General features: G+C 41.5%; 2 protein-coding genes across 7 annotated transcripts; one reads left to right on the top strand and one right to left on the bottom strand.

Annotated features, from left to right (window-relative positions):
* Positions 1-698: 698 nt before the first annotated feature.
* znf831 (zinc finger protein 831) lies at positions 699-17,669 on the bottom strand. Of its 3 annotated transcripts, XR_008339637.1 has the most exons (6): positions 17,510-17,669; positions 17,025-17,200; positions 11,280-15,531; positions 9,628-9,911; positions 8,910-9,115; positions 4,135-4,268 (listed from the first exon to the last, which is right to left on the bottom strand). XR_008339637.1 is itself a non-coding variant. In XM_053429669.1 (5 exons), exons 3-5 carry the CDS (start codon positions 15,481-15,483, stop codon positions 3,381-3,383), a joined length of 5,376 nt encoding a protein of 1,791 aa, XP_053285644.1. In that variant the 5' UTR covers positions 15,484-15,531; positions 17,025-17,200; positions 17,510-17,669; the 3' UTR covers positions 699-3,380. The 3 variants fall into 3 exon arrangements, 2 of the variants coding, with proteins under 2 accessions (XP_053285644.1, XP_053285645.1); XM_053429669.1 differs by lacking the exon at positions 8,910-9,115 and having other exon boundaries at positions 699-4,268; XM_053429670.1 differs by lacking the exon at positions 4,135-4,268 and having other exon boundaries at positions 8,547-9,115.
* cstf1 (cleavage stimulation factor, 3' pre-RNA, subunit 1) lies at positions 16,570-27,362 on the top strand. Of its 4 annotated transcripts, XM_053429683.1 has the most exons (8): positions 16,570-16,666; positions 18,893-18,941; positions 19,334-19,385; positions 21,650-21,868; positions 22,574-22,851; positions 22,934-23,131; positions 23,284-23,674; positions 25,683-27,362. In XM_053429683.1, the coding sequence occupies exons 4-8, from the start codon at positions 21,700-21,702 to the stop codon at positions 25,940-25,942; spliced, it is 1,296 nt and encodes a 431-aa protein (XP_053285658.1). In that variant the 5' UTR covers positions 16,570-16,666; positions 18,893-18,941; positions 19,334-19,385; positions 21,650-21,699; the 3' UTR covers positions 25,943-27,362. The 4 variants fall into 4 exon arrangements, with proteins under 4 accessions (XP_053285658.1, XP_053285660.1, XP_053285656.1 ...); XM_053429685.1 differs by lacking the exons at positions 18,893-18,941; positions 19,334-19,385; XM_053429681.1 differs by lacking the exons at positions 16,570-16,666; positions 18,893-18,941; positions 19,334-19,385 and adding an exon at positions 21,165-21,294.
* Positions 27,363-27,593: the final 231 nt, after the last annotated feature.

The following is a 27,593-nucleotide window of genomic DNA, read 5'->3' as shown; positions in this document are numbered from 1 at the left end:
GGAAGAGATATCTTCATTTCAATGTGACTGCCTGATTAAATAAAGATTAAATAAAAACTCTGGCATGTTGAGGTCTTCACCAACAGCCCCAATGGCTGATGCCTTTACTCGTGAGGCTGATTTAAAAAATGTGTCTGTATGTTTTCTTTTGTTAGAGTTTAGATTTCTTATTATTTGTGGACATTATTTTAGTACGGAGTGCATATCTTTTAGGTTCAATTATTTTCTGTCTCATTTGTTATTATCCTGTATTAATTACATTTCATCAGATACAAAAAAACATATTATTGGCATTAATTATTGGATGTTAACCCTGCTCTCCAGACATCAGCATTGAAAAACACTAACTGGTAGCTTTAGCAACTTTCAAGTAGCTTTTGTTGTCAATTTATGACTCTATATCAGACTTAAAAAAACAAAAATACCATTAACATGATAGTCCCATTGGGCTTTGTTCCGTGTTATTCAGTTTATGTAGAGTGTGTTGATTACATTTCCAACACTCCTCGACTGAACCCTTCAGTGATTTCTCTGTAGTTGAGAACGTGTCCCAGCAGAGCAGCTCCCCTGTTGTGTTGTTCATGTGTGAAAGGAAAACTCTGGAGTTCATTCCTGGAAATGGCTTTATATGTCTAACAGGTGCAGCACGTCTTTGGTTTATATCAGCATAACCAGATTGAATCAACTGTACCAAAGAGGAAAGTTAGAAAAAATATATACATGTTTATTTGGTAAAAGCTTGAACAGACATTGGGAGAAAAGTTAATTGTGAAGTCCAAGATGAATTATTTAAAGAAACATCCAATCACTGGGCTTAAACTTTGCAACTTTGTCACATGTTGCACCATTAATGACAAGTGGACGATCAAGTTAACGTGACGATAAAACATACAGCTTACGTTAGTTATCTTGGAATCTGGGAAGCTTTGGCTGAATTCAACAGCCCTGTCTCTCCGTTTTGCTCAGACATTCCACGATGAGCCATCAGTAATTAGTTACCAAGTTTGTTATTACCTTGATTTCCATAGAAGCAACAGGCAAAGATTTTCAGACCCTTGAATCTAAAAGCCATCACGAGCAAAGTTGGTGTTAAATGAAACAGTAGAACCAGACACAATCAGACCAGTGAAAGGGTTTAATTTACCTCTTCTTTTGTTGACATAGTTGAAAACAAAATGTGACGAGAGATATATTTGAGAGGATTTCATTTGGTTTGTCAGTTTTTCTTACACATACAATTTGTAGCAAGAGTGTAACATTAGAAAATGAAAACAAAATAAGAAAAGACAATGTTTTTCATTATAATATTAAAATAGCTTTACACAGTCATTGTAAACAGCTGGGATTTGCGTGCCCTTGGCTTTCAGGTCTATGAATACATCAAACACGTCAACAGGCCTGAACTGATTCACTGCAGATAAACCTCATTCAGCACTATTACACACATACACCTGTCAAGTCCAAAGGGTTTTATGAACACTAATGGGATGTGGACTGAGGATGAGCAATAGCTCTGGATTTATGTACAGAAATGTTCACATCCGCCCATTTCCTGTCCTGTGAGCTCCGGTGTCTCATCATAGCTGCTGACTCATCGCTAAACCCAGACTGAGAAAGGGGTCATGCCTCTCCAGCCAATGTCTGAGTGATCTGGTTGGCAGCAGAGATCACCCTAATGGTATCTGGCTGCACGTGACCATAAATCACACACACAGGTGTTGTCAGGGAAGGATGGATAGTGTTACAGGCTGCAATTACTGAGGGAGAGTGAGTGTGGGAAGGCAGACACAACGAATGACAAATGTTTGGAAGCATATGTGAGGCGAACGGAAGTCACGCAGTTTGGATGAAATAGCCGAAGGAGCTGCAGATTTTGTGTCAACACTTGTGAGGCCAAGCAACAAAGACCTGATAAAACTGGATGGAGGTGGCACACAGGAAGAAAAAGCTATCCTGAGTGATCCGAACACAAGTGTTCAGCGCTAAGTACATGTGTGAACGCACCCAAATGCATCAGATCGGATCCCACAGGGACGAGGTTTGGGACACATCATTTTGGCTGTGTGAACGCATGTGTCTCCTGGGCCACATATGATATCTGATCACATGTATCACAGAAGAGACATTCAGGATGCATTTTACTTTTAGATGTGAACATACCTAACACTGACCACAAGAGATCAGATCACTCAGGATAAATGTTCATACCTGTCGCTGAGATTTATCAGTTTGTTAACAAACAGTGAGTGCAGGACAAAAAACGTTGTTACGTGTGAAGTGGCGCTTCATTAACACTTTTCTATGATTAAACCTTTGTTCAGCTATGTTTTCTACTTTGGCATCATATATGCTGCCAAACAAAGAGTTGTCATCTCGTGGGCTATTTAGATATAAGCTAAAACAACATATCATTTATTTATTTCTAATTTATTTTCATACGTGTCATACTTCCTATCGAGCATGATTACTTGTTGATGGGACTTTTTAAGTGTCATAATCCGCTATTAGTCATTTAATTGTTTTATGAAAGTCATTCTGAATTAAATTTTGGCTTCTGTCAGAAATTATGCAGCAGTTTTGTGACTTGTTCACTGACGTCTGTGGTTGCTTTTGACTCGTAGGAGCTGTTGTGAGGGACATTCCTGACACCTGAAATTTCAACTAGGAGGCTGATGTGAGCAGTTTTTCCTTCTTGACCAGTTTTAACTGCTCTCAGTAGAATATGACATGAACACAGCAGAGTAACCCATTGACCTTTTAATGTTCTGTTTGTAACAGGAAAATATTTCTTCTCAGGGGTGAACAGCATTTCAGCTAAATCCAATACAGTTGAAGTAATGGGACCACTTCTTTAAACGTAAAACAGAAAATCAGGACGGAAAAAACCATAAAGTTCCTCCATACTGCTCCTGTGGTGTCATCCAAGTGTCCACAAGCCTCTGGATTCAAATTTGACTCGAAATGAGGTAATTTACACATATTTAGGCTAAAAACAAGATCTAAATGTAGCCGTTTCAAGTCTTAAGGGTCTTACAGACACTTGGATGGCACGAGAGCAGTATGGAAGACTTGTTATGTGTTTTTTTCTGTAGTTTTATTACGTCTGAAGAAGTGGTCCAATTTTTTTTTAATTGTATTGGATTTGGCTGCAACGCTGTTTACCCCTGATTCTCCAAAAGTGTTTTGTGGACTCAAACACCTCACTCATCCCTCCATCGTCATATTGGTGAGTAGATAATGAGTGAATTTTCATTTTACGGTGAACTATTCCTTTAACACGACCATGGATATCTCTGCCTCCACAGCAGATTTTCTTGTGAAACATATAAATCAACTGCAAATAAAAATTCAAACGACATCAGTGTGTGTTCAGATCTGCCCTAAAGCTCAATGATAAGCTTCCCTTCATCATCACTACTGCTGGTGTCTTCTGAAGAGTCCTGGCAGCTCGGCACAGGCTTCCCTCCAGCAGTCAGACTCTCGGCTGGTTCGTACCCTTGAAGCTGAGCAGCCAAGAAAAAAGACTGGTATTTGCTGGTCGTGTCAGTTCTCCCAGAGTTACTGCTGTGTGTTATGTACTCATCTGGTGCTTGATCCTCGGGGTCCAGCTCAGGCTCCTGGTATGTAAAAGGCTTTAATCGGGCCTCAGCATTATAACCCAGCATATTGGTGTTTGACGTTTGAGTGTTTCCCGTCCATCCAGCTGAGGCTTGACTGACTTGCAGGGATTGGGAGACTTGGCAGTGGTGTGTGGCGCATGAGGTTTTGATATCTGCCAAGAGACCTGAGGTTTTGTTACTTCCTAATGTTACCTTAGTAGAATGGCTTACTGCTGTGCTGTTGTTACCTGCAGTGTTTCCTTGCTGAACAGATAGGGTCTGCTTTTCCTGGTGTAAAAATGTTGTTTGCTGAGTGACTTGTGAAACAGCATTTTGCGTCTCTTTGAATTGGGCCTGTGTTTTGATCGGTTTACTTGAATTTGACTCGCATAAGGTCTGTGTTTGTTTGGTACGAGCGATGCTGCTTTCCCAGTGTTGCTGTGAGAGATACAAGTTGTTCACTTCCAGTGGGGGCTGTGGAGAATTGAGAAGGCTAGTCTCACTGCCGCTGGCTGGTAAATTAAGGTTATTTGACGTGCTCAGAGCTCGCTGAGGCCTCTGTAGAGGATACTCAGACATTCCTGAGTGCGTCTGGGAAAGATGCTGAAGATGCTCCTCAGATAGCCAAGGATTTTTAAAGGAATCCACCTTGACCTCTGTGTCTTGTCCCTGTTAATAAAAGAAGAATATGAGAAGGAATATTACCATCACACATCACTATAATACAGTCATTGTCCTCTAAACTTTGAAATCATGTGAAAGCAAGCATTCCTCTTTGGCATATACTGTACTGACAGCTGCCTGTAGTACTGGTCTTGCTGATCAAAAAGCTAATAAATCCTCATAATTGTGTGAGTGTGCGCAGCAGTCCACATGTAAAATGATATGTTTGTTTTACGCAGCTCCTTTAAATATACAGGTTTAAAGCCTCTACAACCTTCGATCTTATGGGAATATTCATCGTAATTTATGGTAATATTTTCACTTGCTCAACTAGTCGTGCTGACACAGTTTAATGCTTTAGTTATAGGGCAATTACACTTGAATTTGTATATTTTAGTCCAGTGCCCCTTCTAAACCTGCCTGTTTTCTTGGCCTGTTCAGAATGGTTTATTGTCTTTAGTGAGTCCTCCTCAAACAGTTGTGCTATAAACTCTCACTTTTTATTGTTTGTGTGCTGGACGTTGTGTGCAGATATTTTTATAAACATTCTATGATGCACAGTGAAGTTTGAAATCTTTTGTGTTCATCCTAACTGGCTTATATGCAGTGAAGATTTGATGTATATATATATATATATATATATATATATATATATATATATATATATATATATATATAAAATCTCTCTCTCTCTCTCTCTGTCTGTCTATCTGTCTGTCTGTCTGTCTGTCTGTCTGTCTGTCTGTCTGTCCGACTCTCTCTCTCTCTCTCGCTATATATATATATATATATATATACTTTTGACTGATTTACTGAGCTTCTGGTATTTTTTCATACATTGCATGCCTGCTATTTCAGAGGTCTGTTAGGCAGTCTACACAATACAATTTTATTCTATGATTAAGCTTAATATAAGGCATAAGAGCCACAAAATGAATGTTGTGCCTTTACTTTAGCAGTATCAGCACAGTGACTTCCTAACCACAATCTCACAATGGAAGCAGAAGGATTGAACTATGTACTCTCTCATCAGTGTTGTAATAAATGTCACAGTTTGAGGCTATTTAAACCTGGATGACTGTTTCACAGCCACTGAGAAGCTTTGTCAGTGTTTCATGTCAACACCTACAGTGTGGAGCTGTGATTTTTTCAGAAAAAAACTGCTCACAATGTCATGGTATTGACTTAACAAGTGTTGATTATATGTAAAGATGTATAGCTACAAGCCCGTTCTCTCTCACAATTTTTTTTACTTCTAAGCCTTATCCACTGCCATTACAGTTAACAGTGCAGGGTGACTCGTTCGTAGCCTTCCCTTTTCTTGACCCTAAATTTGTTTACATTTGGTCAGTTAGCAGCACATATTTATACTCCACTCTCACCACAGCAGATTATATTTTTTTTAATAATGGGCCAAAAGCTTTACAATTATTGTTGGGTCAAATTTCTCCTCAAGTATATAGCAATTTTCTCTTGGACGAGGTTCAATATCAGGGTCTAAAGGTTCTGAGTTCAATCCCACCACTTTTCCAAACAAATCTGCCAAAAGCAAGCAACATTCTTCCTTGCACAGGGCAGTTTCGATATTTGTTACATTCTGAAAAGCTGGTGGATTGGAAACAACCTCCATCTTCCACGAGACTGTGCGGCTACCACAGATGTATGAAGTCTGTCCCTAAGTGATTTCCAAGGGGGGAAACCTTTCTACTCAGACACATGTTTTTAAACTTTTATATATTTTCATGCATAACAATAAATAACATGTTGCTCAAAGACATTGCTGCTTATGTCTGTTCTTTTTCACCGACATAAACAAAACTGTTAGTGTAATCCTTATTTTCTTGCAACAGCTGTTTGAGGGGGCTCCTTCCATACTTGGAGAGTAACCTCTTTTCCCGTAACTCACTTTTAGTTTTCCCTTCCTTCAACTTTTAACTTTAACATTGCAACTAACCTATAAATTATTACACTCAATTATATATGCTAAAAGCTTTAGTTGAATGACTTAACATCTAAAGGGATGGTTTGTCCAGCAGGCTCATCATCACTTTTCTGTGGAAAACAGTTTTTCTATTTTACATCTGACTCATGAAATATAATTTCTTGTGTGGTTTGAATCATCTTAGATATCATGTATTAAAGATGCTGCAAGTGCTTCACAACAATACAAAAAAAATCTGGCAATGGTTTCTGACAAGGAAACCTTTTTTTCATTTCCAGTCGGTGTGTTGCATGTAGTAGGGAAAATAAAACAAATCAAGGTCCGATATTTGTGTCTCAAGCAGCAGTCAGGTTCTTGCCATTTTAAGAACTATGCCCCTTAATCAGTGTATGAATGTATGAGAATAAGTCAAACAAAGACAAGCCCCATTGAGAGGGGGGTTGGGATACGAGTCAGGGTGAATTCTTAGATGATTATGTTGATTGCCTCCTTCATTGGAATGCAAGGAGTCTTATTGCCAGTGGACAAGAATTTAGGAAATTAGTTGTCAGGTTTAACCAAGCTTTGATTTTGACATACCAGGATATTGATGTCTGTGCAGAGGTAGACAGGTGGCGGCTGTGCTACTGTGTCTTGAATGCGTGAAGGGATAGTTCACTCAAAAAGGAAAATTCACTCATTATCTAATCACCACTTTTGGAGTGTTGCAGCCAAAGCCAATACAATTGAAGTAAATATTGTTGTTTTACTTTTGAATAAGCGATCACCAGTTACTTCAATTGTTTTGGATTTGACTGCAACGCCATTTACACCTGGAACTTCAAAAGTGTTTTGTGGATTCAATCACGTCCGCCACCCCTCACTTGGGACAGTGGTGTCATTATGCTAACTCTTCAAACATTTAGATAATAGAGATAAGAGATATATGGGGGTGAGAGATATTTGAAACTTAATCTCTATATATATTCATATTATATGAAAGGTAACTGAATTAATGTTGAATTATTGCTTAAACCTTTTCTGAATTGGATGAAGTACTGTTGATTCCAATTGCCGTTTTAGACCAGAATAGGAGCAAAGCTGTTGTCAATAAGGAAGCGGTAAAAAATGGTTATTTTTGGTTGGAAAAAAAAGCATATGTGTCTCTATGTGGAGGGAGGCACGCGTGTATGCTTATTAAACTTCATGATGGTACAATGTTTTACTGTATAAAAGATTTCCTTAATCACAGGTCACATGAGGTGAAGGTTGTTTTTCTTTCTGAAACTATTGAAAGTGATGCAACACCCCCAGGCTCAGTGGTTAGTCTAGTCCTCTGAAAAGTCATGATAATTAAAATAATTGTTTTTACATGAAGACAGATAAGAGGGGATTTAGGATTTCCAAGTCTACAAGTATTCATTGGTAGAGCAGTGTTAGAGTTTCTGCACTCGGACTATATTTAAAAATCCTTATCTCCAGGGACCAGCATTATGATTTACAGTGTGCAATCTGCTGTGAATTCATTGAATAAAGCATCAGTTTGTCTGTCGGATTTTCAAGCCCCCTGACCCAGGACCCTTGACTGCAGCACGTTAATAAATGCTGATTGCATGCGCTGTAGATGTTTTCATCTGGATGGGGAGAATTATTTCAGTTCTTAGCACATTTGAACCCCATGGACGCCATAAACACTCCGTTGTGTCCTGTTTACCTTAGGGAGGAAGGAGGAGGCCTCCAGGAGCTCTTACCAACAGACTGACTGTCTTTTTGTCATGACAGCTTACCATTAGCACACTGACAGGTGCTGTGAGACAGGACCACTAAGGCTTTAACCTATGACACTTGCCCATGACTCAAAGCATCTGCCTTTACAATAACACATCTACTGACTGACAGACAAACTGGGCAAACAGTGTTGAATTCAGACATGTAGTGCAATGTTGTTAACAGAGAGAGCTCAGAAAGTCTCACCACTGACACACCGCAGGTCCAGAGTCGTTCACTCTTCAACGTGTGTGCATAGTAAATACTAGATCCATTTTTCACAAGCCACAAATCTTCTGAATATTCTGACACTGAAATAGCATTTCGCAGGCAGTTTGAGAAGTTTTTCTGTCTGAGTAACACGCTGCAAGATCTGACCACATGCTTTTTTCTCTTCTCTCTGTAGGTTCTGGCCTGGATTCACTGCAGTGCTGCCAACAATGTTTCCAACCAGAAAAACAGAAAATGTAAAGAGGCTATGAATCAAAAAATAAAACTGAAATAAAACTTTCAGTTAAACTCTTTACAATGCGGTTGACTGAAAATGTATTCAAATGTTTTCAAGGGAAAAAAAGACAATTATTATCAAACTGACATGATCCTGTACAGGGAAATAGATTACATTTTTATTGTATCCATTGTGATGAATTATTGTATAATTTTGACATGGGCAAGCAATAACTCATCAAGTTTGAACAAGCAGCAGGCTGTAATACCGAAACAATGACAAGTGCACACAGGAAGTTTAAACCATTTAGTGCCACTGACAGAGCATGTGTCATTTATATACTGTATATATATATATATATATATATATATATACGTATCTGCAGTGGCATGAAGGGCATAGGGCCACAGATTACTGTACTATATTACTATATTCAGAGGTTATTGGTCTTTTTTAGAGATGCTGAAGAGCATTAGTTGGCTATAACACTCTCTTGCACATAACAACACACCAGAGGGCCTCTCGTTGCATAGCCACTAGCTCAGCTCAACCCAGGTATTCACACAGTGACTCTCTCATAGGACTTGACTGTCCTGACTGTCCATATTACCGGACCGTGGTCAGTCAGCCCACTGTGTCTCAATTCAGGGACTGCATCCTTCGGAGGACACTGTCTACCTGGCCCACGAAGAAGATGGTCTTCATAGACTGCAAAGGCTGAAACGAAATGAGACAGTCTGGTCAACTGCAGCTTTCTGGGATCGCCGTCACAAGCTCAAACTGAAGTTTGACACAACGAGAGAGTTTTAATGCCCCTTTTTACATTTATACTGTTATCTGTTCTGTTGAGTTGTAGTGTGATACTGAAGCATTGGACATCTAATCTTTACTCAGTGCCATTAGCTCTTTAAAAAAAGTTGGTCACTGGAGTGCCATGACTTTTGGGGTAGAATTGGGCCGGGAACCATTTGATGGGCGCATTTAAAGGGGCATTCCAAATGGGACAGTCTAGTCGGGTTGTTGTGACGCAAACGGTCTTCAAATGCAGAATTGTGACACAGCTTACATAGCCACACATTCTTGCACGCACTGCTACCTTCCTCTTAATTTTCTTAATATGCTGGAAGAGAGGCAGTCAGCAGAAGTGCAGTTAAACTTTAACAGTGAAAAAGCCAGGTAAACAGATATGTCGAATAAACATGAAGAACAATGAAGAAGTTCAATCTCACCTCTAACTCTGTCATGTCTGGTAAAGCTGTGTATCTGCAGTTTGACTCTGTGTTGGCCAACTCTCCAGGGACTGTGTCTGCCTTGATTCTTCCGTTCTTATCCTCCCTCATCACTCCTCCACCGCTCTGCCCATCTATTCCTTGGTGGGTTGTCTCTCTGGCCTCTTGGCTCAGTTTTGGCCTCCGGTCTGTGCAGTCTGACTGTCCAGGTATGCCTACATGTCCCCATTTCTGTGGCTCCTTCTGGACTTCACATTCCCCTAGGCAGTCTCCCTCCAGAATCCCTAGGGGAGTCAAAACAAATAAAAAGCAGTCGTTATCTTTGGGATGGTGAGTCCACTATCTTATATGTCAGTTTTAATTTGCCTGAAAACTTAAGCAGTGGAGAGAGGACTTTTGCTAAAGGTTTTCTAAAAGTGACCTCAACAATGCTGTCATGGTTGAGTGGCAAAACTTAGCACTAACCTGGCAGAACTAATGATAATATGCTGATCCGATAATTCAGGAAATTTGACTTTACGGTGAGTTTGTCTGATCTCCAGTGTGAGTGACAAGTCTTTAAAGGACAACTAGAAACTGTTCATACCTTGTTGTTGGTTGAATTAGGTGGACAGACACATTGAGATCTGACATCTCCGACAATATTTAGAAGGGATTTTGGCCACATATGGGAACACACAGTCTCCCTCTTTCATGCCAGCGCCTTAGGTTGTTGTTTCAGTTTAGCCAGGAGGCAGTAGATTGATGTCTTTAAGTGGCAGTCTTTTTTTCCTGTGCTACCCAACATGACCTTTTTTATCTCTGTTGTTGTCAGTAATCCCCAGCTCCTTTAAATTACAGAGTGAACTGCTGTTTTGTGCCGTGATGGGGATCAAATGACAATTACAAATGCTGCAGGACCTTTCTCTGTGAAGGCCTGGGAGGCAGCTCACATGTTATCATAACAAGGAAAATCAGGGTAAAATTGTGCTAAGGCCACATGGATCTTGAAACTTTTTAATTTATTTCACTAAAGTGAGGTTGGAAGTAAAATGCCTTTAAATATTTTGTCTATGTTTTAACCCTGAGAATTTAAGTTCTTAAACAACACCTTGACTGTGATGCTGTGATACTCGGAGGTTAAGATGAGGGCTTCACTCTACAAACCAGTTATCATTTACCACCATCTTGTGGTGGAATTGGGTTTCTGTCTTGAAATCTTGCTCTGATGGAAATAGCAACACCGCATTTAAGTGTACAAATAAACTGCCTTCTCTTAAAATTAAGGGAATATTTGGAACTATATATAATAATCCACCTGAATTCAATTCCCACTGAAACCAACATTTTCCTCAACCTACACACACACACACACACACACACATATGTATAGACAAACATTCACCTGCTAATATTGCCTCATCAGCACCTTCATCTTCTTTTTGTACTTTTTGGTTAGATGTAACACTGCATGACAATGACAATAAAGTTGAATCTAATCTGAGGTGAGATCGCCTTCCCTAACGCTATAACCCCTTCACCCTCATTGGTGTTATTTCGATTTAAATCTAAAATGTGTTAATACAGAGTCAAATCAATTAAACAATGACATCTTTATCCTTCAGATCCTAAACAATATACATGATTTAAATGATTAAAATAGTAACATATACCTGCAGTAGGGCTCTGAATACTTGAGAGCACAGCTGGGATGTCTTTGGTTCTTTCCACGTGGATGTTAGAGGACTCTGAAGTAAACAGTTTTTGTGAGTGGGCTAAGCTGATTACATCCTGTGAATCACAGAGAGTCTTTTCCGGTAAAGTGACAGAGTTGTCTGAAGGTCCTACCCTGTCACAGCCTGTGTTTTCATGTTTAGATGGATCCACCGTCTCTGATATTGTAGGATCAGAAGGTTTGCTGCAGCAGATGGATGTATGTGGGTTCAACTTTCTTGGAGATTTGCAATTATTGATAGAAAATGGAAACAATGACCCAGAGAGTTCATCAGAACTGGCCTTATCACACCTAACATGCATAGAGCAGGGTGTTTCTCCACTTTCTAACCTGTTGCTTCTGTATGCAGAGGCTTCCCACTTGGTTTTCATTATGCTTACTTCACAAGAGGCTCCTTGATTTTTGGTTTTATGGTGTATGTCTTTGACCAGTAGTTCACTTTTTCTATTCTGATTTACTGAATTGGGAGAAAGACCAGAGAGTGTTTGCAAGACCAGTCCACCTTGACTGGCCCTGCTGCCCAGGAAAGGTTGCTCTTCAGGAAAGGAGTTCAGAGAAAGGGCACGTTCCTCCTCTGAAGTTTGGTTTCTTCCTGACCGTACAGCAGCAGTTGACATCACATCACTCGCAAAGCTCAGAGTCTCCGTGGCCGTGTTTAGATGACTGCATTTGTGTGGGTGTAATGTCAAGCCTGGAGCTTCAGGGGGCTTAGATTCAGCTGATAGTGTAGCCTGTCTGGAATTCCTGTGTTCAGTCATGTGGGCAGTCAGTGGAGGTTTTATTCTCTCCACATTAAGTGTGGATGAAGATTCATTTTGGTCCAACTCCTTTTGATATCCCTGCAGTCGATGGTCCGTTCCCTCATTGCTTCTTTCCGTGGCTGCAGAGCTTTTAGCTTTATTCTGGATTACTTTTGCGGCCTGTGCTTGCATGTCACGTCTCTGTGAGAGGCTGCTGTCCTCATGACGCTCAATCTGCGGTTCAATGAGAGCCAGCTGCTCGTCGGATATGATCTGGAGGCAGATCTGGAGATCTGCTGTGTGAACATGAAACACATTCTGACCTGCTGGTTGTACCTGGTCAAACGGTATGATGTGACATGGTACTTTTGGGGTGTTCGGGCCAGTAAATGCTCTATTTACAAAGTTCGACTGTTCTGATTTAGGCAAGAACTGTAAGTGTGACAGAGGAAGGTTAGAGTTAATTGGACACTGTGGGATAGTTGTACTGGAAGTAGCAGATGTCTGGCTGTTTTCTGTGCTTATGGAGGGTATAGCAGGTGCAACAGGTGAGGGTAACTGCACAGGTGCAGATTTCGATGGCTGTATTAATGTGCTGCATAATCCTTCATGGTAATCATGAAGGCAGGCTGTGGTTATTGTGGTTGCTGCAAATTGCCTGTGCACCACAGGGAGACTAGATGTCATATTCTCATTGAATCTTGATGTTTCGGCTTGACAAAATGTTGCAGCTGTGCAAGGCAAGAAAAGCTGGGCTTGTGTGGAATTAAGAGCATTCGTCTTTTTGGAATCACCAGTTTGCATCAACGCTACCGTGACAGGTTCACTTAATTTGATTTCAGGAGCTGTGACTGAAGGTGAGGTTTGCTCAGTTTTAGAAGAGGATGTAGGAGAGGTGAAGGTGCAGCCAGCAGTTACTGTCGGTTTATCCACAACATGCAGTGAAGTATTTGAATCATGTTCCCCAGCGTTAGGCAACTTGAGCTGGTACTTGGGCAGGAAGCTGGTCTTGAGAGCTGAGGGGAGGGAAGTGGGAGGCAGGGTGCTAGCCGATTGTGCATTTGCATTGATTATGCATGGTGAGAAGAGATTTCCTTCGAGTTGAGTGTGTTTTTGTTTTTTTTGGAGGTTGACATAACTGAAGTGTGCATCCTGCCGAAGTGCACTGCCAGTCACAGAGGGAGGGAGGTAACTCAGTGTGTTTTGGGCGGTCTCCATCTCAAGCTGGCAAATTGAATCATCAGCCGTTCTCTGCTTCTTTCTATCAGAGGGAATATGGGCTCCACAAAGCTCAGAGATGGAATCAGTGTGTTTTTCTTTAAGCCCAGCCCCTGTGCTGCTCATGCTGTTTGCTTGGTGGCTAACCACTGAAGGCAATGGCAGTATTGACAAAGACAGGTTTCTCCGGATTGGAGTCTTGACAGAGCTGCACGCTGAATGAAGCTGGGTCGTTCTTACATTAACATCCACAGTAGAGCTGAGAGACGTCTTGGCAGGAGAGCAGCCTGGATGGCACACTGTTGCCCTGCTGCTTGGGATGTTTATCGCTGAGCCTGTCGTGACTGTCTCCTTATGAGCTGATGAAAGCTTTTTTTGTGGTGCCTGAAAAGCCTCATGCTCTGCTTTCATACATTTCCTACCTTTGACAACACTCTTATCACCATCTTTCTCTGTGTTGTAGTAGAGCTTCTTAAATGTCCCTCCCCCGTACATGTACCACTTGTCGTAGGCAAACTTCTGAGCTTTCTTCCTCCGGAACTTTCTGTTGCTTGGCTCTCCACAAATGTCCCCGTCGCAGCTGAGACTGCCGGTGCTCGCCTCCTCCACAGAGGAATTCATAAATAGGCCGTCTGTTGCGTGGTTGCAGTCTACGGCTGTTTGTCTGACCAGTGGCCGGTGGGTGGATGACTGTTGGTTCACAGGCTTTATGGCAAAGCCTGCTTGGTTGATCTGGCCTGAGCCTCCCCTGCAAATCAGTGATTCATAATTGCTCTGATAGGAAGAGGCTGAGCTGCTCCTCTCAGGCTGCAGGAGCGTGACGCTGAAGGGGAGGGAGTTGCTGCGGGTTAAGGGGCCATGCTCCATGGTGGTTGACTGCTGAGTGGGCACAGAGCTGTACAGTCCAGGCTTCCTGTTTCTTTGCAACCCAACATTCTGAGTCCTACTGATCTTCATGTCAAAGTGAAAGGAGTCCTTGTACGTGTAGGGCAAAGGAAGGTCGATGCTACCCTGCTTTGAAAGAACAGTCTTCCGAGGCCTTACATTCTCCAGCTGTTTGTCCTCCACAACAGCTGTATTCTCCGAAATCAGCTTAGATATGCGCTCCTCCAGTGTCTTCTGCTCCTGCTCCCTTGCACCTCGGTCTGGTTCTGAAGACGTGTGAGTGTTTGTTGTTTCCTCAAAATGCTCTTTATTAGATTCAGATAGAGAATCCAGACTGTGGCCGTGTAAAACACTACCAGGGCTTGGGTAGTGGTCACTGCTCTCACTGAAACCTGAGTCTGTGCTCTCGTGGTTCTGTGATTTCCCTCTTGATACTGACCTCTCCCACTGCTTGGAGAACACAGTGGCCTTTTGTCTCTGAAGTGGAAGATGTCGACCAATAGTCGAAGGAGATTGTTCATTTTCAACTCTCAGGTTCTCCTCTACTTTTCTTACCTTTGCACTTTCATTTGAATCTGTTTTAGGACTTGCAGGGTCCAAGTCTCTCTGCTCACAGATGGAGCCCTGTGTTGTTACAGAGAAGACCTCTGTAGTATTGGCTGTACAGGTAATATCAGCAACAGGTAGGGTGGCATCCTTTTCCATGATGCCCGTCTTCTCACTGTGCTCATCCAGAGACAGACTGGAGGAATGAGTCTCTCTTGAGCTGGACATGCTGTCTTGGCTGCCCAGGCTGCTCTGCTCTGACTCGGATGAGAGGCGGGCATGTGCCTGAGTACGTTTATGCTTGTAGAGGTTGCTCTGAGTCTTAAAAGAAACTCTGCAAGTGGTGCAGGGGTAGGGCCGCTCCCCTGTGTGGCAGCGGAGATGTTTCTCCAGCACACTGGGCTTCATACAGTCCCGTCCGCAGTGAGTACACACATGCTTTCCTGCTGATTTGGGTCTGGCTGTAGGAGCAGCAGCTGCTGGACTCAGCCCTGGCGAAGAATGCAGCCCACCGGCAATGTGGAGTGTCAGAAAGCAAGGGTTCTCCTTGGAGTAGAGCGGCGGCATGGCCAGATGGAGCGTGGCTGGTTCCCGTGCAGCAGCAGGAAGCTGTGGGAAAGGCTGCGCTGGTAGAGCAGGCACTGTGTGGATGTAAACAGCCGTCAGTGGGGCCTGGACATCCATCCTTTTCTCTATCTGCGCTGCAGCTGAGCTGATGTGCACTGGAGCGCATACTGGCTTGCCAGTCTCCATGGTAACACTGCTGCTGTCGTGATGTAGCAGTGCCAGGTTTCTAATTACCTGTAAAATAAGAGTTTTCATTAGACCTCAGTTTTGCTCAGAACTGGTAGATTTGTGTATTTCAGCAGGGATGTTTGGCTTTAATTCTAAAAGGAGAAATTAGACTTAGTTCCTGAAGAATATTTTGTTATTGCACCATTAGAACAGAGAAAAACAGATAACTAATATTGATATGTACTTTTAGGTCAGATGGCCAATCAAGGAATTAATCCAGTCGGGTTTTTGCATGCTGATAAAATCCAGAAGGATGCATTTTTCCACAACAGCACGAAAACAAAAACACATCTAGATCTGAGTTATAATGGTGTGATGAGTAACAATACCCATGGCTACCAAGCAAAGAGACCAGTAGCATCAATTGAATCTCTGCTTTTCATTTGAAGAGCAGGTGGTGTAGGGACACAACTATGAGGGTAGGTTTTGTATGCAGGCAGTGGAGATAGATGAGACAAAAACAGGGAGAGAAATTTGAGGAGAGAAGCAGGGGGTGATGTAGGAGAGTGACTCACACCAGAAGAGGGCTGAGGGAGGGAGATCAGATACTCATATCAGAGGCTTTATCTTTCCAAATGAAACGTGTCTGCTGACATTAGCTCCTGCCTCTGTCACCAGTCTGCACCAATTACATAGCACAACCCTTGATTCACCGTAGCATGTAGCAGCTTTCTCTCGTGACAGATCGTCATATTTATGCAGAATCAAAGCGTGAAGCCAACAAATTAACAACCTTATCTTAGGGTGAGCAATTTTCATTTTCTCTTGCTGTGATGCTGCCTCTACATGTATGATGAATTTGCATAATTCACCCGCAAAGTCACCGATGGCACGGAGCATAATCTTTGTGAGCTGTACAGCATGAGCACGCCCACGTTAGACAGTGTCTGTGGTGCTCTTATACCCAGGAAAGTTTGCTCCTATTCAAGTTCAGTTCTCGATGAGAACGAGAAGCACTGTGTCAGAGCATTTCAATCTTTATTTTAACATTATTTACTCTCCAGATCCGCCCTCTTACTGTCATGTGCTTTCACTTCCTTATAGCTATGTAAATATGTCATGTTGGTTTACATGATGGGAGGCCATGGACCGTGTAATGCAGAGCTTTAGGGACCTTTTCACCTACAAGCACTTAAAAATGGTGAGTCTTGTATTAAATGGGTTCAAAAATAATTTAAACTGCACTGGAATACATCTGCTTATTGTACAATGAAAAATTGACAAGCATCAAAATGTAAACAAAAAAAAAGACATTTTAGATTCTCAGATTTCTTGCAGCACTGTCTCAAATTAAAATCTCTGTCTTTTTTTATTTGATCTACTCTATTCAACTCATTTCCATTAGTTGCTCAGACTTTTTAAGGGTGCCTTTGAAAAGAGGAAATAATCTGTTGCCATCACAAAGTGTTGTTATGATTAACATTACAAGAAACCAAAACATGCTGTAACTAGGTCGAAAGTCAAGGGTAGATGTTTAAATAGATATTAAAATCACTTACCGTCTTGCTTTTGACTGGAATCAGTTACAATTATCCAGCTTAGACAGTATTGTAACTGAGCAGCCCCATCTTCAGAGTTCCTGCTGTGTTTAATCTGTTCCCTCATCCAGGCCGCACGGCTCTCTCCCATCTGATATTCTCACACAGCTCTTTTGACATGAACTGTCACAAGGAAGCTGAACAAATGCAAATGAGAGAAAAGATGCACTATGAAAGTGTCGAGGCAAAGAGGAGGAGAGTGAGGGAAGGAGAAGGGCTGGCTGGGTGGCTGAGGGGGGGGTGGCTGTGAGACAAAGACTTCCGGAGGACAAGTTGAAAACACAGAGTGATCTGGAGGAGTGGAAGAGACCAGAGGCCCTGAGCACAGATGAAAGGACTGAAGACACACAAACACAGACACACACACACACAGACACATACACGGTGCTGTGCAGAAGTTAAAGTGGTTGTTGTTTGAGGAAGTGCAGTGACAGAGGCAGGCTTACCTTCAACAGTCACGTTGGATGAATTACTGACTTTACCATCAACAGTTTGAGCCAGTACCTGTCTTCTGGCTCACTTAAATACTCGCTCCCCCATCCACCTACTTCCTCCCACACACTGTATTTCATACACCCACATAGACCAGGGCGCAGCAATGCCAATGTTGATGTGGCCGCTTGGCTGCATGTGCAAGGCTCTCACTCTCTCTTTTAGAGAACGAGAACTGTGAGTGGCTGGGATGAATTTCCCAGCTCCAACCACAGCCCCCATTGCATTCAGCGGGTGTACACCAGTTCACACTGCACATGCTTACACTCATACAGTTGCTTTTTTTTTATTATGTCTCATTTCTTTTCACAATTTGGCTGCATTTACTGTTGCTGTATTTGATGAGAAAAACTATTGATTTCATACACAGTATACATTCAGCCAATAAACAAAACATATGATCAGTTTCTCTTGAACAGTACAATGAGATGTATTATTGACCATAAGATAAAACCCAATCGAACATTCATCTTTATAGTTTGATTCGGATTCTATTCTTCAGGATCATTACTATTATTTATAAAAAGACATACACATACTTTTTACACACACATTTGTCCTGACAGTGCAAGCACCACCATAGTTAGGGCATCGTTCTGTGTGAGGAAAGCTGCAGATTATAAGATTGCATGGGGCCTCAAAAGGCCTGTTACAGGATGATTCCTAAAATGCACATTGTGGGTGTAGTTAAACCTTTTGATATTGATCAGATATTTCATATTTGATATGACACATATCTTGATCATGCACATACAAAAGTGATATTACCTTATTTCATGAAATTGAAATTGTTTGCTAACACCTTGCGTTATCAACTTTAGATTCCCTGCAGATACAGACTAAGCTTTCATATGAAGTTGTATCTCAGACCAATAATCACTTTTCTTTTAGTCTCCATCTGCTCCTGAGATAAATGTCTTTAACGTAATATTTTTATTTTCTCTTAATTCCATAGTGTATGGTGAGACTATGGCTTTCAGCCTGTAAAAGACAAATGGGCGAAAGTCCCTCAACTGCTCCACAGACTTACATGAAACTGCACAATTGAATGGCAATTTTGTGGTTTTGTTGCTTCAAGCCAACATTTGAATGTTGCAATGGATCATAAAATATATAGTTAATAAAGTTGCTTTAACTCTTATCTGGGTTTTATTTTTTTCTAAACAAATTAATAAAGCAGCATAATCTTACCCTCGACACCACATGATGTAAGTGATGTTTCATAGCTCTACAGTCATTTTTGAACAATATGTCATCGTGTGGGATCGGCTGTGCAATTCTCAGATGACCTCTGCTGAAAGAAAACAAATAGTTTTTATTTCTTTTCACTGCTACAGACTCTTGCTGGTCTCCAAGGCAACTGCAGGCTGATCTGCTGAGAGCATGGTTAGTGTTGACATGGTAACGAGACACCTCCTACCATACATGTTTTCTGTCTTTACATAGCTGCACTCCTGCAGAAGGGACGCACGGCAGGAGTGCATATTTCAGGCATATTCACATTTGTTAAGGCAGAGTCCGATTGAATGTTTGCAAATTGAAGTATGTGTGTAGTTAATGCCAGTTTGCACAAATGTCTTCACTGAAGACAAGTGAAGACGACTTCTGTTTAACAATGTTACTGTTACAACCCTCACAGTTCAGCAATGTTGTAGTTACAAAACATTATTTGGATATTTTATCCATTTGGGTACAGCTGATTGATTGTCAGACACACTACAGATTTGGAGCTCAGTGGTCACGTATCTTAATACAATCCTAAACAACACTTATTTCAGCATTCTCTGAGGACTACGAAGTTCACTGCCTCTTCACACTGCCATGGACCAGGTAATTCAACATATGTCAGAGGACTGAAAGAGCCCAAGGGAAATATCCAGCTTACTTTATTAGAGTCTGGATGAGTATTTTTGCAGGTTGGATGGAAAATTATATATGTATTATTTGAGCAGGCTCATCTCCAAAGCAGGCTGAGCTACCGTTATCCATCTGAATGTATAACACTTCATTTCCGTCTCTTTTTGGCCACATTTCAGGAAGTGACAACTGAGTGTGTGGGTGGGTGTTGAATCGCTGGAGGCCTATAATCATTTACATGTTCCCTTTTACCTTTTAGTGGTTGAAGAACAGCGGTTTCGTGCCCCACTTTTGCCTTCAACACCAATACTAATCTCATCACTGCTACCTGCTGCCAAACACTGTGCATTTACCCATCAGCGTTAAGAACCATAAATATTATTATTATATTATTTTTCACGTTTAACTCTCTTAGCTGATAATGTCAGAGTGTAGCTTGGTTAAGGGTATTTTACAGTTGACAACTTCAAGCTGAGAGTGCTATTACTTTGACAGAGCAGAGATTAAAACCTGAGCAGAAGCTGAGTGTGTTTTCCCTTTTCATGTCTTTGAGATGCTGTACTTGTGCGCCCTCTGCTGGGTCATTAGTACTGGCCGCCATTACAGGGGTAAAATAAGCCTGACTCACATTCATTTTATAAACACAAATTATTTATCATTCAAGATCTGACACACTCACACTAGGCCCTCTTTTTTTATTTATTGTGAAGCAGCCAAACCTCTCAGTTTAATACCCAGAGACAAAACATATTTAACATTTTGTTTGAAAAATATCAGCCTGATTTAACCATGAATCACCTATTTAATATTTCTTACAGATTTATACTTGCAATAACTATAGACTTTTATTGAGGCAATAGGTTTTGCATTCACTAGGAGAGTAAGAAAGAAGATATTGTTTCATTAAAATTTCAAGTATTACAAACTAAAATTGAAAGTCCTGTTAACCATGAGAGAAGAGAATTGTGTTCTGCATTTATAACATGCGGCATCAGGCATTTCTTTCTCTATCCTAGAGAAAATATATTTTCACAAAGACGACAAAACTGATTATGTTTCAATGTTTCTTTCCTCTCATCGATACATTTTCCATTATAATATTAATAATATTGTTATTATTGCACACTTATATTAACATGTAGAACGTTTAATAATAAATACGTGTTTAAATACACATTAACATGCATCGACTATTGTGAGGCTGATATGACCCTCTGCCTAACAACCTCCATCCATCCAAGGTTAGATAAGTTATGTGCTACCCATCAGGGTCCGACATCTCACTAATGTGGGAGTATGTGTGGCATCCACAGGTGGCTTGAGGATCCACTGTCTCTTCTACATGTATCTTTAAAATAAAAACATGAATCTGTGAATTAATTTAATAGCTCAGTGTTGTATGCAAGATGTATGTTTATAAATGGCAGAGGCATGACCATCCTGTACCTTGCACATGTTTAAATTAAAAACATGAATATATGAACCCGTGTAATATTTGAATAGCTTAGTATTGAATGCACAATAACAGGGTAGCTATGTTTATAGATGGCACTAGTCCCAGTTTAATATAAAACCCAATTTTATACAATATATATATAGTAGGGGGTATCTGCTCCATCTCTCCACCAGTTTGGGGGCCTTGGCCTGAAAAACGTTGAAGACCCCTGTCCTAGAATGAAAACCCTGTTCACCACGAGGGAGCGTCCTTTCATAGCGTGGTGACGTCGGACGCACGCTACGTACAGCGGGACGCACGTTACGTACAGAGGGACGCACGTTACGTACAGAGGGACGCACGTTACGTACAGAGGGACGCACGTTACGTACAGAGGGACGCACGTTTTGGTTGAGTCCAGGAGCGCCATTGAATCCTAGAACAGAGGTAGATATGTTTAATGCTTTCATGTGAATGCAGAAGAATAACGTTCCTCCTCTGCGGGGAACTAGCTCAGTGTGTTGTTTGTGCAGAGCGAGCACACTGCGCCACTTCCGGGTTTCACCTGCGTCTAATTTAAGCTGTGTTAACTCCGTCTCAACTGTAGCAACAGAGCTAGCGCTGTTAGCATCTCTGCTAAGCAAAAGTTCCATTCATTTGCTGTACAGTCAGAGCTAAGTAGCTAACGGGGTGTGTGAGGAGCGTATGCTTGATATGGTAGCAGCTAACTGTAGCTAACGCTGATAACGAATTCGCACTTGAAAACATGCAGAAGCTTATTTGTGACTGTGTTTTCTCGTAGCAGCTGAGTTGTCCGCACTGACGGTGTGGTCCTGGTCCCGGTGACCCAACATGTATCGTCCCAAGCCGACTCTGAAGGACCGGCAGCACCTGTACAAGCTCATCATCAGCCAGCTTCTCTACGATGGCTACACCAGCATCGCCAACAGTCTCATCAACGAGGTGAAGCCACCGGCCGTCGTGTCGCCCTCTGAGCAGCTGATGCAGCTGGCGAAGACAGGTGAGAGGGCTCTTCAGGGGCTGAGGCTGCTGGTGGCCTTAGGTCAAGGCTGGGCGACTAAACAACAACAGTAAACACTGCCATAGGAAGCTCATTAATAGCAATACATCAGCGGCTTTTACTGGAAAGCAGTGTATCATTAATAACATCATTACATGTATAAACCTCTATTTTCATTGTAACAACCAGTCTGACAGAGCTTTAACATGATGGTTACAAAACTTCCCCCTGGTCTCCCTCTCCTCTCTCCCTCCCTCTTCTCTCCCCTTTTTGTCACTCACTTTTCCTCTCTTCCTTATTTTCTCCGTTCCCCCCAACCACTTCTGCCAGAGGTTTCTTCCTCTTGATAAGGGACTTCTTTCTCCTCGCAGTCGCCAGTGTTTGCTCGTTGTGGGAACTGTTCTCTATAATTATGTCAAATCTATTGCATGTTGTGATTTGACACATATACAATTGAAATGGCAAGAAAAAATCATTTCACATTTATCATAAGTGTTGGCATGGTAGTCACTGTAATCGTGTTGCACAGTGTTCAGACTCATACAGATTACATCTAATGCACATCTTGTTGAATGTCCGGTGTGGTCACACCATTCCTAATAATGATAATTATCGATATCTAGAGTAATTTGATCATTGTTATCTCGATACATTTTTGGCCATATTACCCAGCCCTACCCTAAATGCTGTTGCAAACTCTTTCAGGGATGGAGAATGACGACAGTGCGGTTCAGTATGCCATCGGGCGCTCAGATACGGTGGCACCTGGAGTAGGTATCGATATGGAATTCGATGCTGACATGCAGTCAATGTCTCCGGAGGCATCAGAGTATGAGACCTGCTATGTAACATCTCATAAGGGTCCCTGCCGGGTCGCCACCTACAGCCGTGATGGCCAGCTGATTGCCACGGGCTCTGCTGATGCCTCCATCAAGATCCTGGATACCGAGCGCATGCTGGCCAAGAGTGCCATGCCCATTGAGGTGAGGCGAGTTGTAATCGGTGGGTCAGGGTGCCCTATTCTGAGCTCACCCTTACTATTCCCTTTGTCTCTTTCTATGTCAGGTGATGATGAATGAGACAGCTCAGCAAAACATGGAGAATCACCCCGTGATTCGGACACTGTACGACCACGTTGATGAAGTCACCTGTCTCGCCTTCCATCCGAGTGAACAGATTCTGGCTTCCGGCTCAAGAGATTACACCCTCAAACTGTTTGACTACTCCAAGCCCTCAGCAAAAAGAGCGTTTAAATATATACAGGTCAGAACTGCTCTAATACATATGATATGAAGATGCTTCATTGCAGGTCTGAATTTGAGAACATTTAAATATTTTAACTGGTAACCTAAAACTATTTATTTTGCTTGAATCATGTTCAAATCTAATCCTGTCCTCAATCTGTCTCGCTATAGGAAGCAGAAATGTTGCGCTCAATCTCCTTCCACCCATCAGGTGACTTCCTGCTGGTGGGAACGCAGCACCCCACCCTCCGCCTTTATGATGTCAACACCTTCCAGTGCTTTGTGTCCTGTAACCCGCTGGACCAGCACACAGACACCATCAGCGGTGTCAGCTACAACCCCTCGGCCAACACTTACGTCTCCTGCAGCAAGGATGGCAGCATCAAGCTCTGGGATGGTGTCTCCAACCGCTGCGTGACCACCTTCGACAAGGCCCACGATGGCGCAGAGGTTTGCTCCGCTGTCTTCTCCAAGAATTCCAAATACATCCTGTCCAGTGGCAAAGACTCCGTGGTGAAGCTGTGGGAGATCTCTGCAGGCCGGACGCTGGTCAAGTACACAGGTACAGACGACTTCTGTTTAACAATGTTACTGTTACAACCCTCACAGTTCCTTTTTTATTAGTGAGTGATTCATGGCTGGTTTGATATGATTCAGTATGGCTCAGTTTAATGTTGAGTTAAACTTCAATTCAATACTTCTTTAATGCTTTTTCATTTACCACTACGTTTTTAAAAAATTATTTAGACAAATATTTTCATTTCTTTTCAGTCAAAAACTGAATACAGAATATAGAGAAAATTGAATTGTCACAACAAAAGTGATACCATTATGGGCAGACAGAGTAACTTTTTGGGCAGTTAAATAGGATGATTCTTCATCCCATTTTTTTTTCACAGAGCATCTGGGAGATGCAAATTATAAATAGATCAGTTACTGTATTATAGAAAATTAGCTATGATATGATACCAATCAAAAGGGTATCTAAAAACATAGCTTGGAGCAGTCAGAATATATTATATCTGCTCCCAATGCTATCCATACATGGACTCACGGCTCCTGCCTTTAACAAGAAAACACTATGTTGTTGTTTTAAAACAAAATGATGAGAAGAAACTATTAGTCCCATGCAGGAAAATCATTGACCTAAAAGAAGCACGAAAACAGATGTATAGTAGAGATCCCTTATATCTGAAAACTTACCACATTGTGAGTATCTACTGTACACAAACTGAAGAATAACTGTAAAAATGGATTACTGTGTATAAACACACACACAAATGGTAAATGTATAATGTTGAGACAATAATCACAATTGAGGAGACGTTAAAAAATGCAACTGAAGTCAAAAAACATTTAAAGGCAACAGAATCTGATTTGTCGTGTCTGCAGACAGTAGTATTGGCAGCACAGAGCTCAACTGTTCCACCTGTAGCACAGAAAACAGTGTCTGAAAACCTCAAAATATATAAGCCTGTTTATAACATGTTAGTAAAGAATCATTCAACATCATGCAACATATAAGCTGACCTTTTCGATCTCAAAACCTTTGCTGAACCCCATTTTTATCATCAGTTTCCTTTATACTGACCCGTTCTCACCAAACTGACATTCAGTGTTGATGCTGTGGATGTTCATTAACTCTGGTAGACAAAGGTAGAAAGCAGTGCCCCCTAGCCAGTTAGTGAAGAAATGTTTCTAGTTAGTAGCATTGCCTGCAACTTATAACATATTATTAAGCTTAATATGGATAAGTAATTCATAATAATAATAATAATTATTATTAGCTTCAGTATTTCAGTTTTCGTTAGAACATAGCAGTGCGGATGTGGTGCATTTTAGAATTACCACAGGTTTTGTTACACTGCATGTGTTATTTCCTGTAGGTACTTTTTACTGCTATTGTCATGATTTATGACATAGCAGCATTTCAGAGATGGAACAAAATGCTCATGTTTCCTCTAGAAGCCGCAGCTAATTTGGTTGATGTGGGTTTGGGTTAAAGTACCTGAACTCAGCTGTCCTGTACCTACTAAGCCTACTGGTTAATTACCCAAAAGATAACAGACTGTTTAACTCTGAGAAGCAGTTATCCAGTCATTGCTTAGTAATGAATCGACTTTTCTATCTTGTATTCCAAAATGTGTGGTGTTCCACTCAATGATAACTATAGAGACACTCAAAAGTTAATCATGTACAACATAAATAGAAAGTATAAGGGAAATACGTAGGGTAGTAAAGTTGCGGTTTTACTCAAACCATTTAAGATGGAACTATGCAAGGCTTTAGGAATCCTCAATGCTATCACTGTCAGAAGACAGACGATGGATGGAGTTACTGATTTGATGATGGATGTTTTCCCTCTGGACCTGCAGTCAGCACCTGAGTTGTGGAAGACTGACGGTTGAATGCGCTAACCTCTTACCAGACGCCGTGTTGTCAGATACCATCTCAGAAAACCGCCACTGCTATCTTAGAGATGCTCTATCATGATCACACAGTCGTAATAAAAAGCAAAACCCTCCTTGTAGTGGTGAAGTGACGTGTTGTCTGTCTTTCTGCTGTTATAGGTGCAGGTTTGAGCGGACGTCAGATGCATCGCACGCAGGGTGTGTTCAACCACACGGAGGACTACGTGTTGCTGCCTGACGAGCGCACCATCAGCCTGTGCTGCTGGGACTCACGCACAGCTGAGAGGAAAAACCTGTTGGCTCTGGGACACAACAACATCGTGCGCTGTATCGTCCACTCACCCACCAATCCCGGCTTCATGACCTGTAGCGATGACTTCAGGGCTCGTTTCTGGTACCGCCGCACCACCACAGACTGAGACTTCCATGTTTCCACTTTATCATGTTCCTCCCCAGTTCATACTTTAACCCGAACAGAGACCCAATCAGAATGTTGGACTCTTCTGCTGAACTCATAACAACTTTCTGTTGATCTTTGTCATCTTACATTTTGATTTCATTTAAAACTGTGCAGTGGAGTTTTGGGGACCGATCTTTATAAAACAGTTGTCATGTTCTTCTGAAGCTATAGTCAGTTGCCTGGATGTGCACTGAGACAGGATTTGCTTTCATAAACTCTACACTAAAAAGAGCACACCCACTTGATTTGATGAATCCATGGAGACTTTGGAATATAATTTTTAAGAATCTATTGGTATATTTCCTATTTTTATTAAAGAGCGTGACCTTTCATTTTGAGAGCAGGTCTTATCAATGACATTTTGTATTGCTCTCACTCAAAACCACTCATTAGCACTCGAATATACCTGGCTTGTGATTAGATTTCATGCACTCAAGCTTCAAGTGATGAATTGATGTTTGTTGGTGCTGTTCCCATGAAATACAGAGGGACAGAAACAGGGCAGCATCTCTTCTGATTTCGTAGTTGGCAGCAGCAGGTTTCCCATAATATAAGACTCAAGCTTCTTGTTTTTGCCACTCCTCACTGACCAGAGATCTGCTGGACTGGTAATTTTTCTTCAATCACACTGATGGGAAGCGAGTATTCTATTAAAGCTGTGGAAGGCGTGAGTTCATTAACTTGGGTTACGTTACTACCTGTACAGGACTCTCAATGACGTAAAGCTAACACATCCATAATGAGGGTGAGACAATTTCACTCATCACCACTACACCCAGTATTCCATTGGTAGGGAAATTTCGACGCATTAAAAATCACAGAGCAGAGGAGAAATCTTAGAAGTTTGAGCACACAGAACCAAGGTGAGCATGAGAAGAGCTGAATCTCGAACACAGGAAATCTAAGCACAGACAGGGTATATTTGAGTGCATGTGCAGGGTTTAGAGTGAAAGCATTACAAAAGCTAAATGTGAAATCAGTGCTCTCAAACTGTAAGACCGCACTCATGAGTTAAGAGGAAAAACCCTCCATAAGAATCACAATGTACATGACCTGCTGATGCTTTTCCCTGTGACTTGAAGGCCGACAGGAAGATGAATAATGATTAGAACAAGAAATACCTGTTTCTGTGTCCACATGGGGACCTGACTGTTTTAAGTCAAATTTGAGTGGGTAAGTGAATGGAAACACCTTGTGAATGATCCACTGAACTTTAGCCTGGCTTCACTTTCTCGAAACTATATGTGTAACCCTTACATCTCAAACGTTTATGTTGTCATTTTGACCACAGAGCTGGGTTGTTATCTTTTCCACTTTTATACAATGTCCTTGATTTTTCTTTTTATTAAACTATTAAAACAAGAAGCCCCTTCTGTGAATTTGACAGTGAAGTTGGCTTCAGACATCACACAAGTAACTGCAGCTATGGTAATATCCTGTAGATATTTTAAGACCACAGTTGTTGTTGCACAAAGAGAGGAACCTGCAGGAAGCAGCTTGTGTCTAAGAACTAAAATTCATAAGCCAGTTCCACTCAGGACAGTTTTATTAAAATAAGTCCAAACTTACTGGATTTATTTATTTATACACACACACTCTCAGTCATTAGT

The sequence above is a fragment of the Pleuronectes platessa genome, chromosome 2 (assembly GCF_947347685.1).
Source record: "Pleuronectes platessa chromosome 2, fPlePla1.1, whole genome shotgun sequence".
Lineage (NCBI taxonomy): Eukaryota > Metazoa > Chordata > Actinopteri > Pleuronectiformes > Pleuronectidae > Pleuronectes > Pleuronectes platessa.
This window is presented reverse-complemented; position numbering and strand designations above follow the sequence as displayed.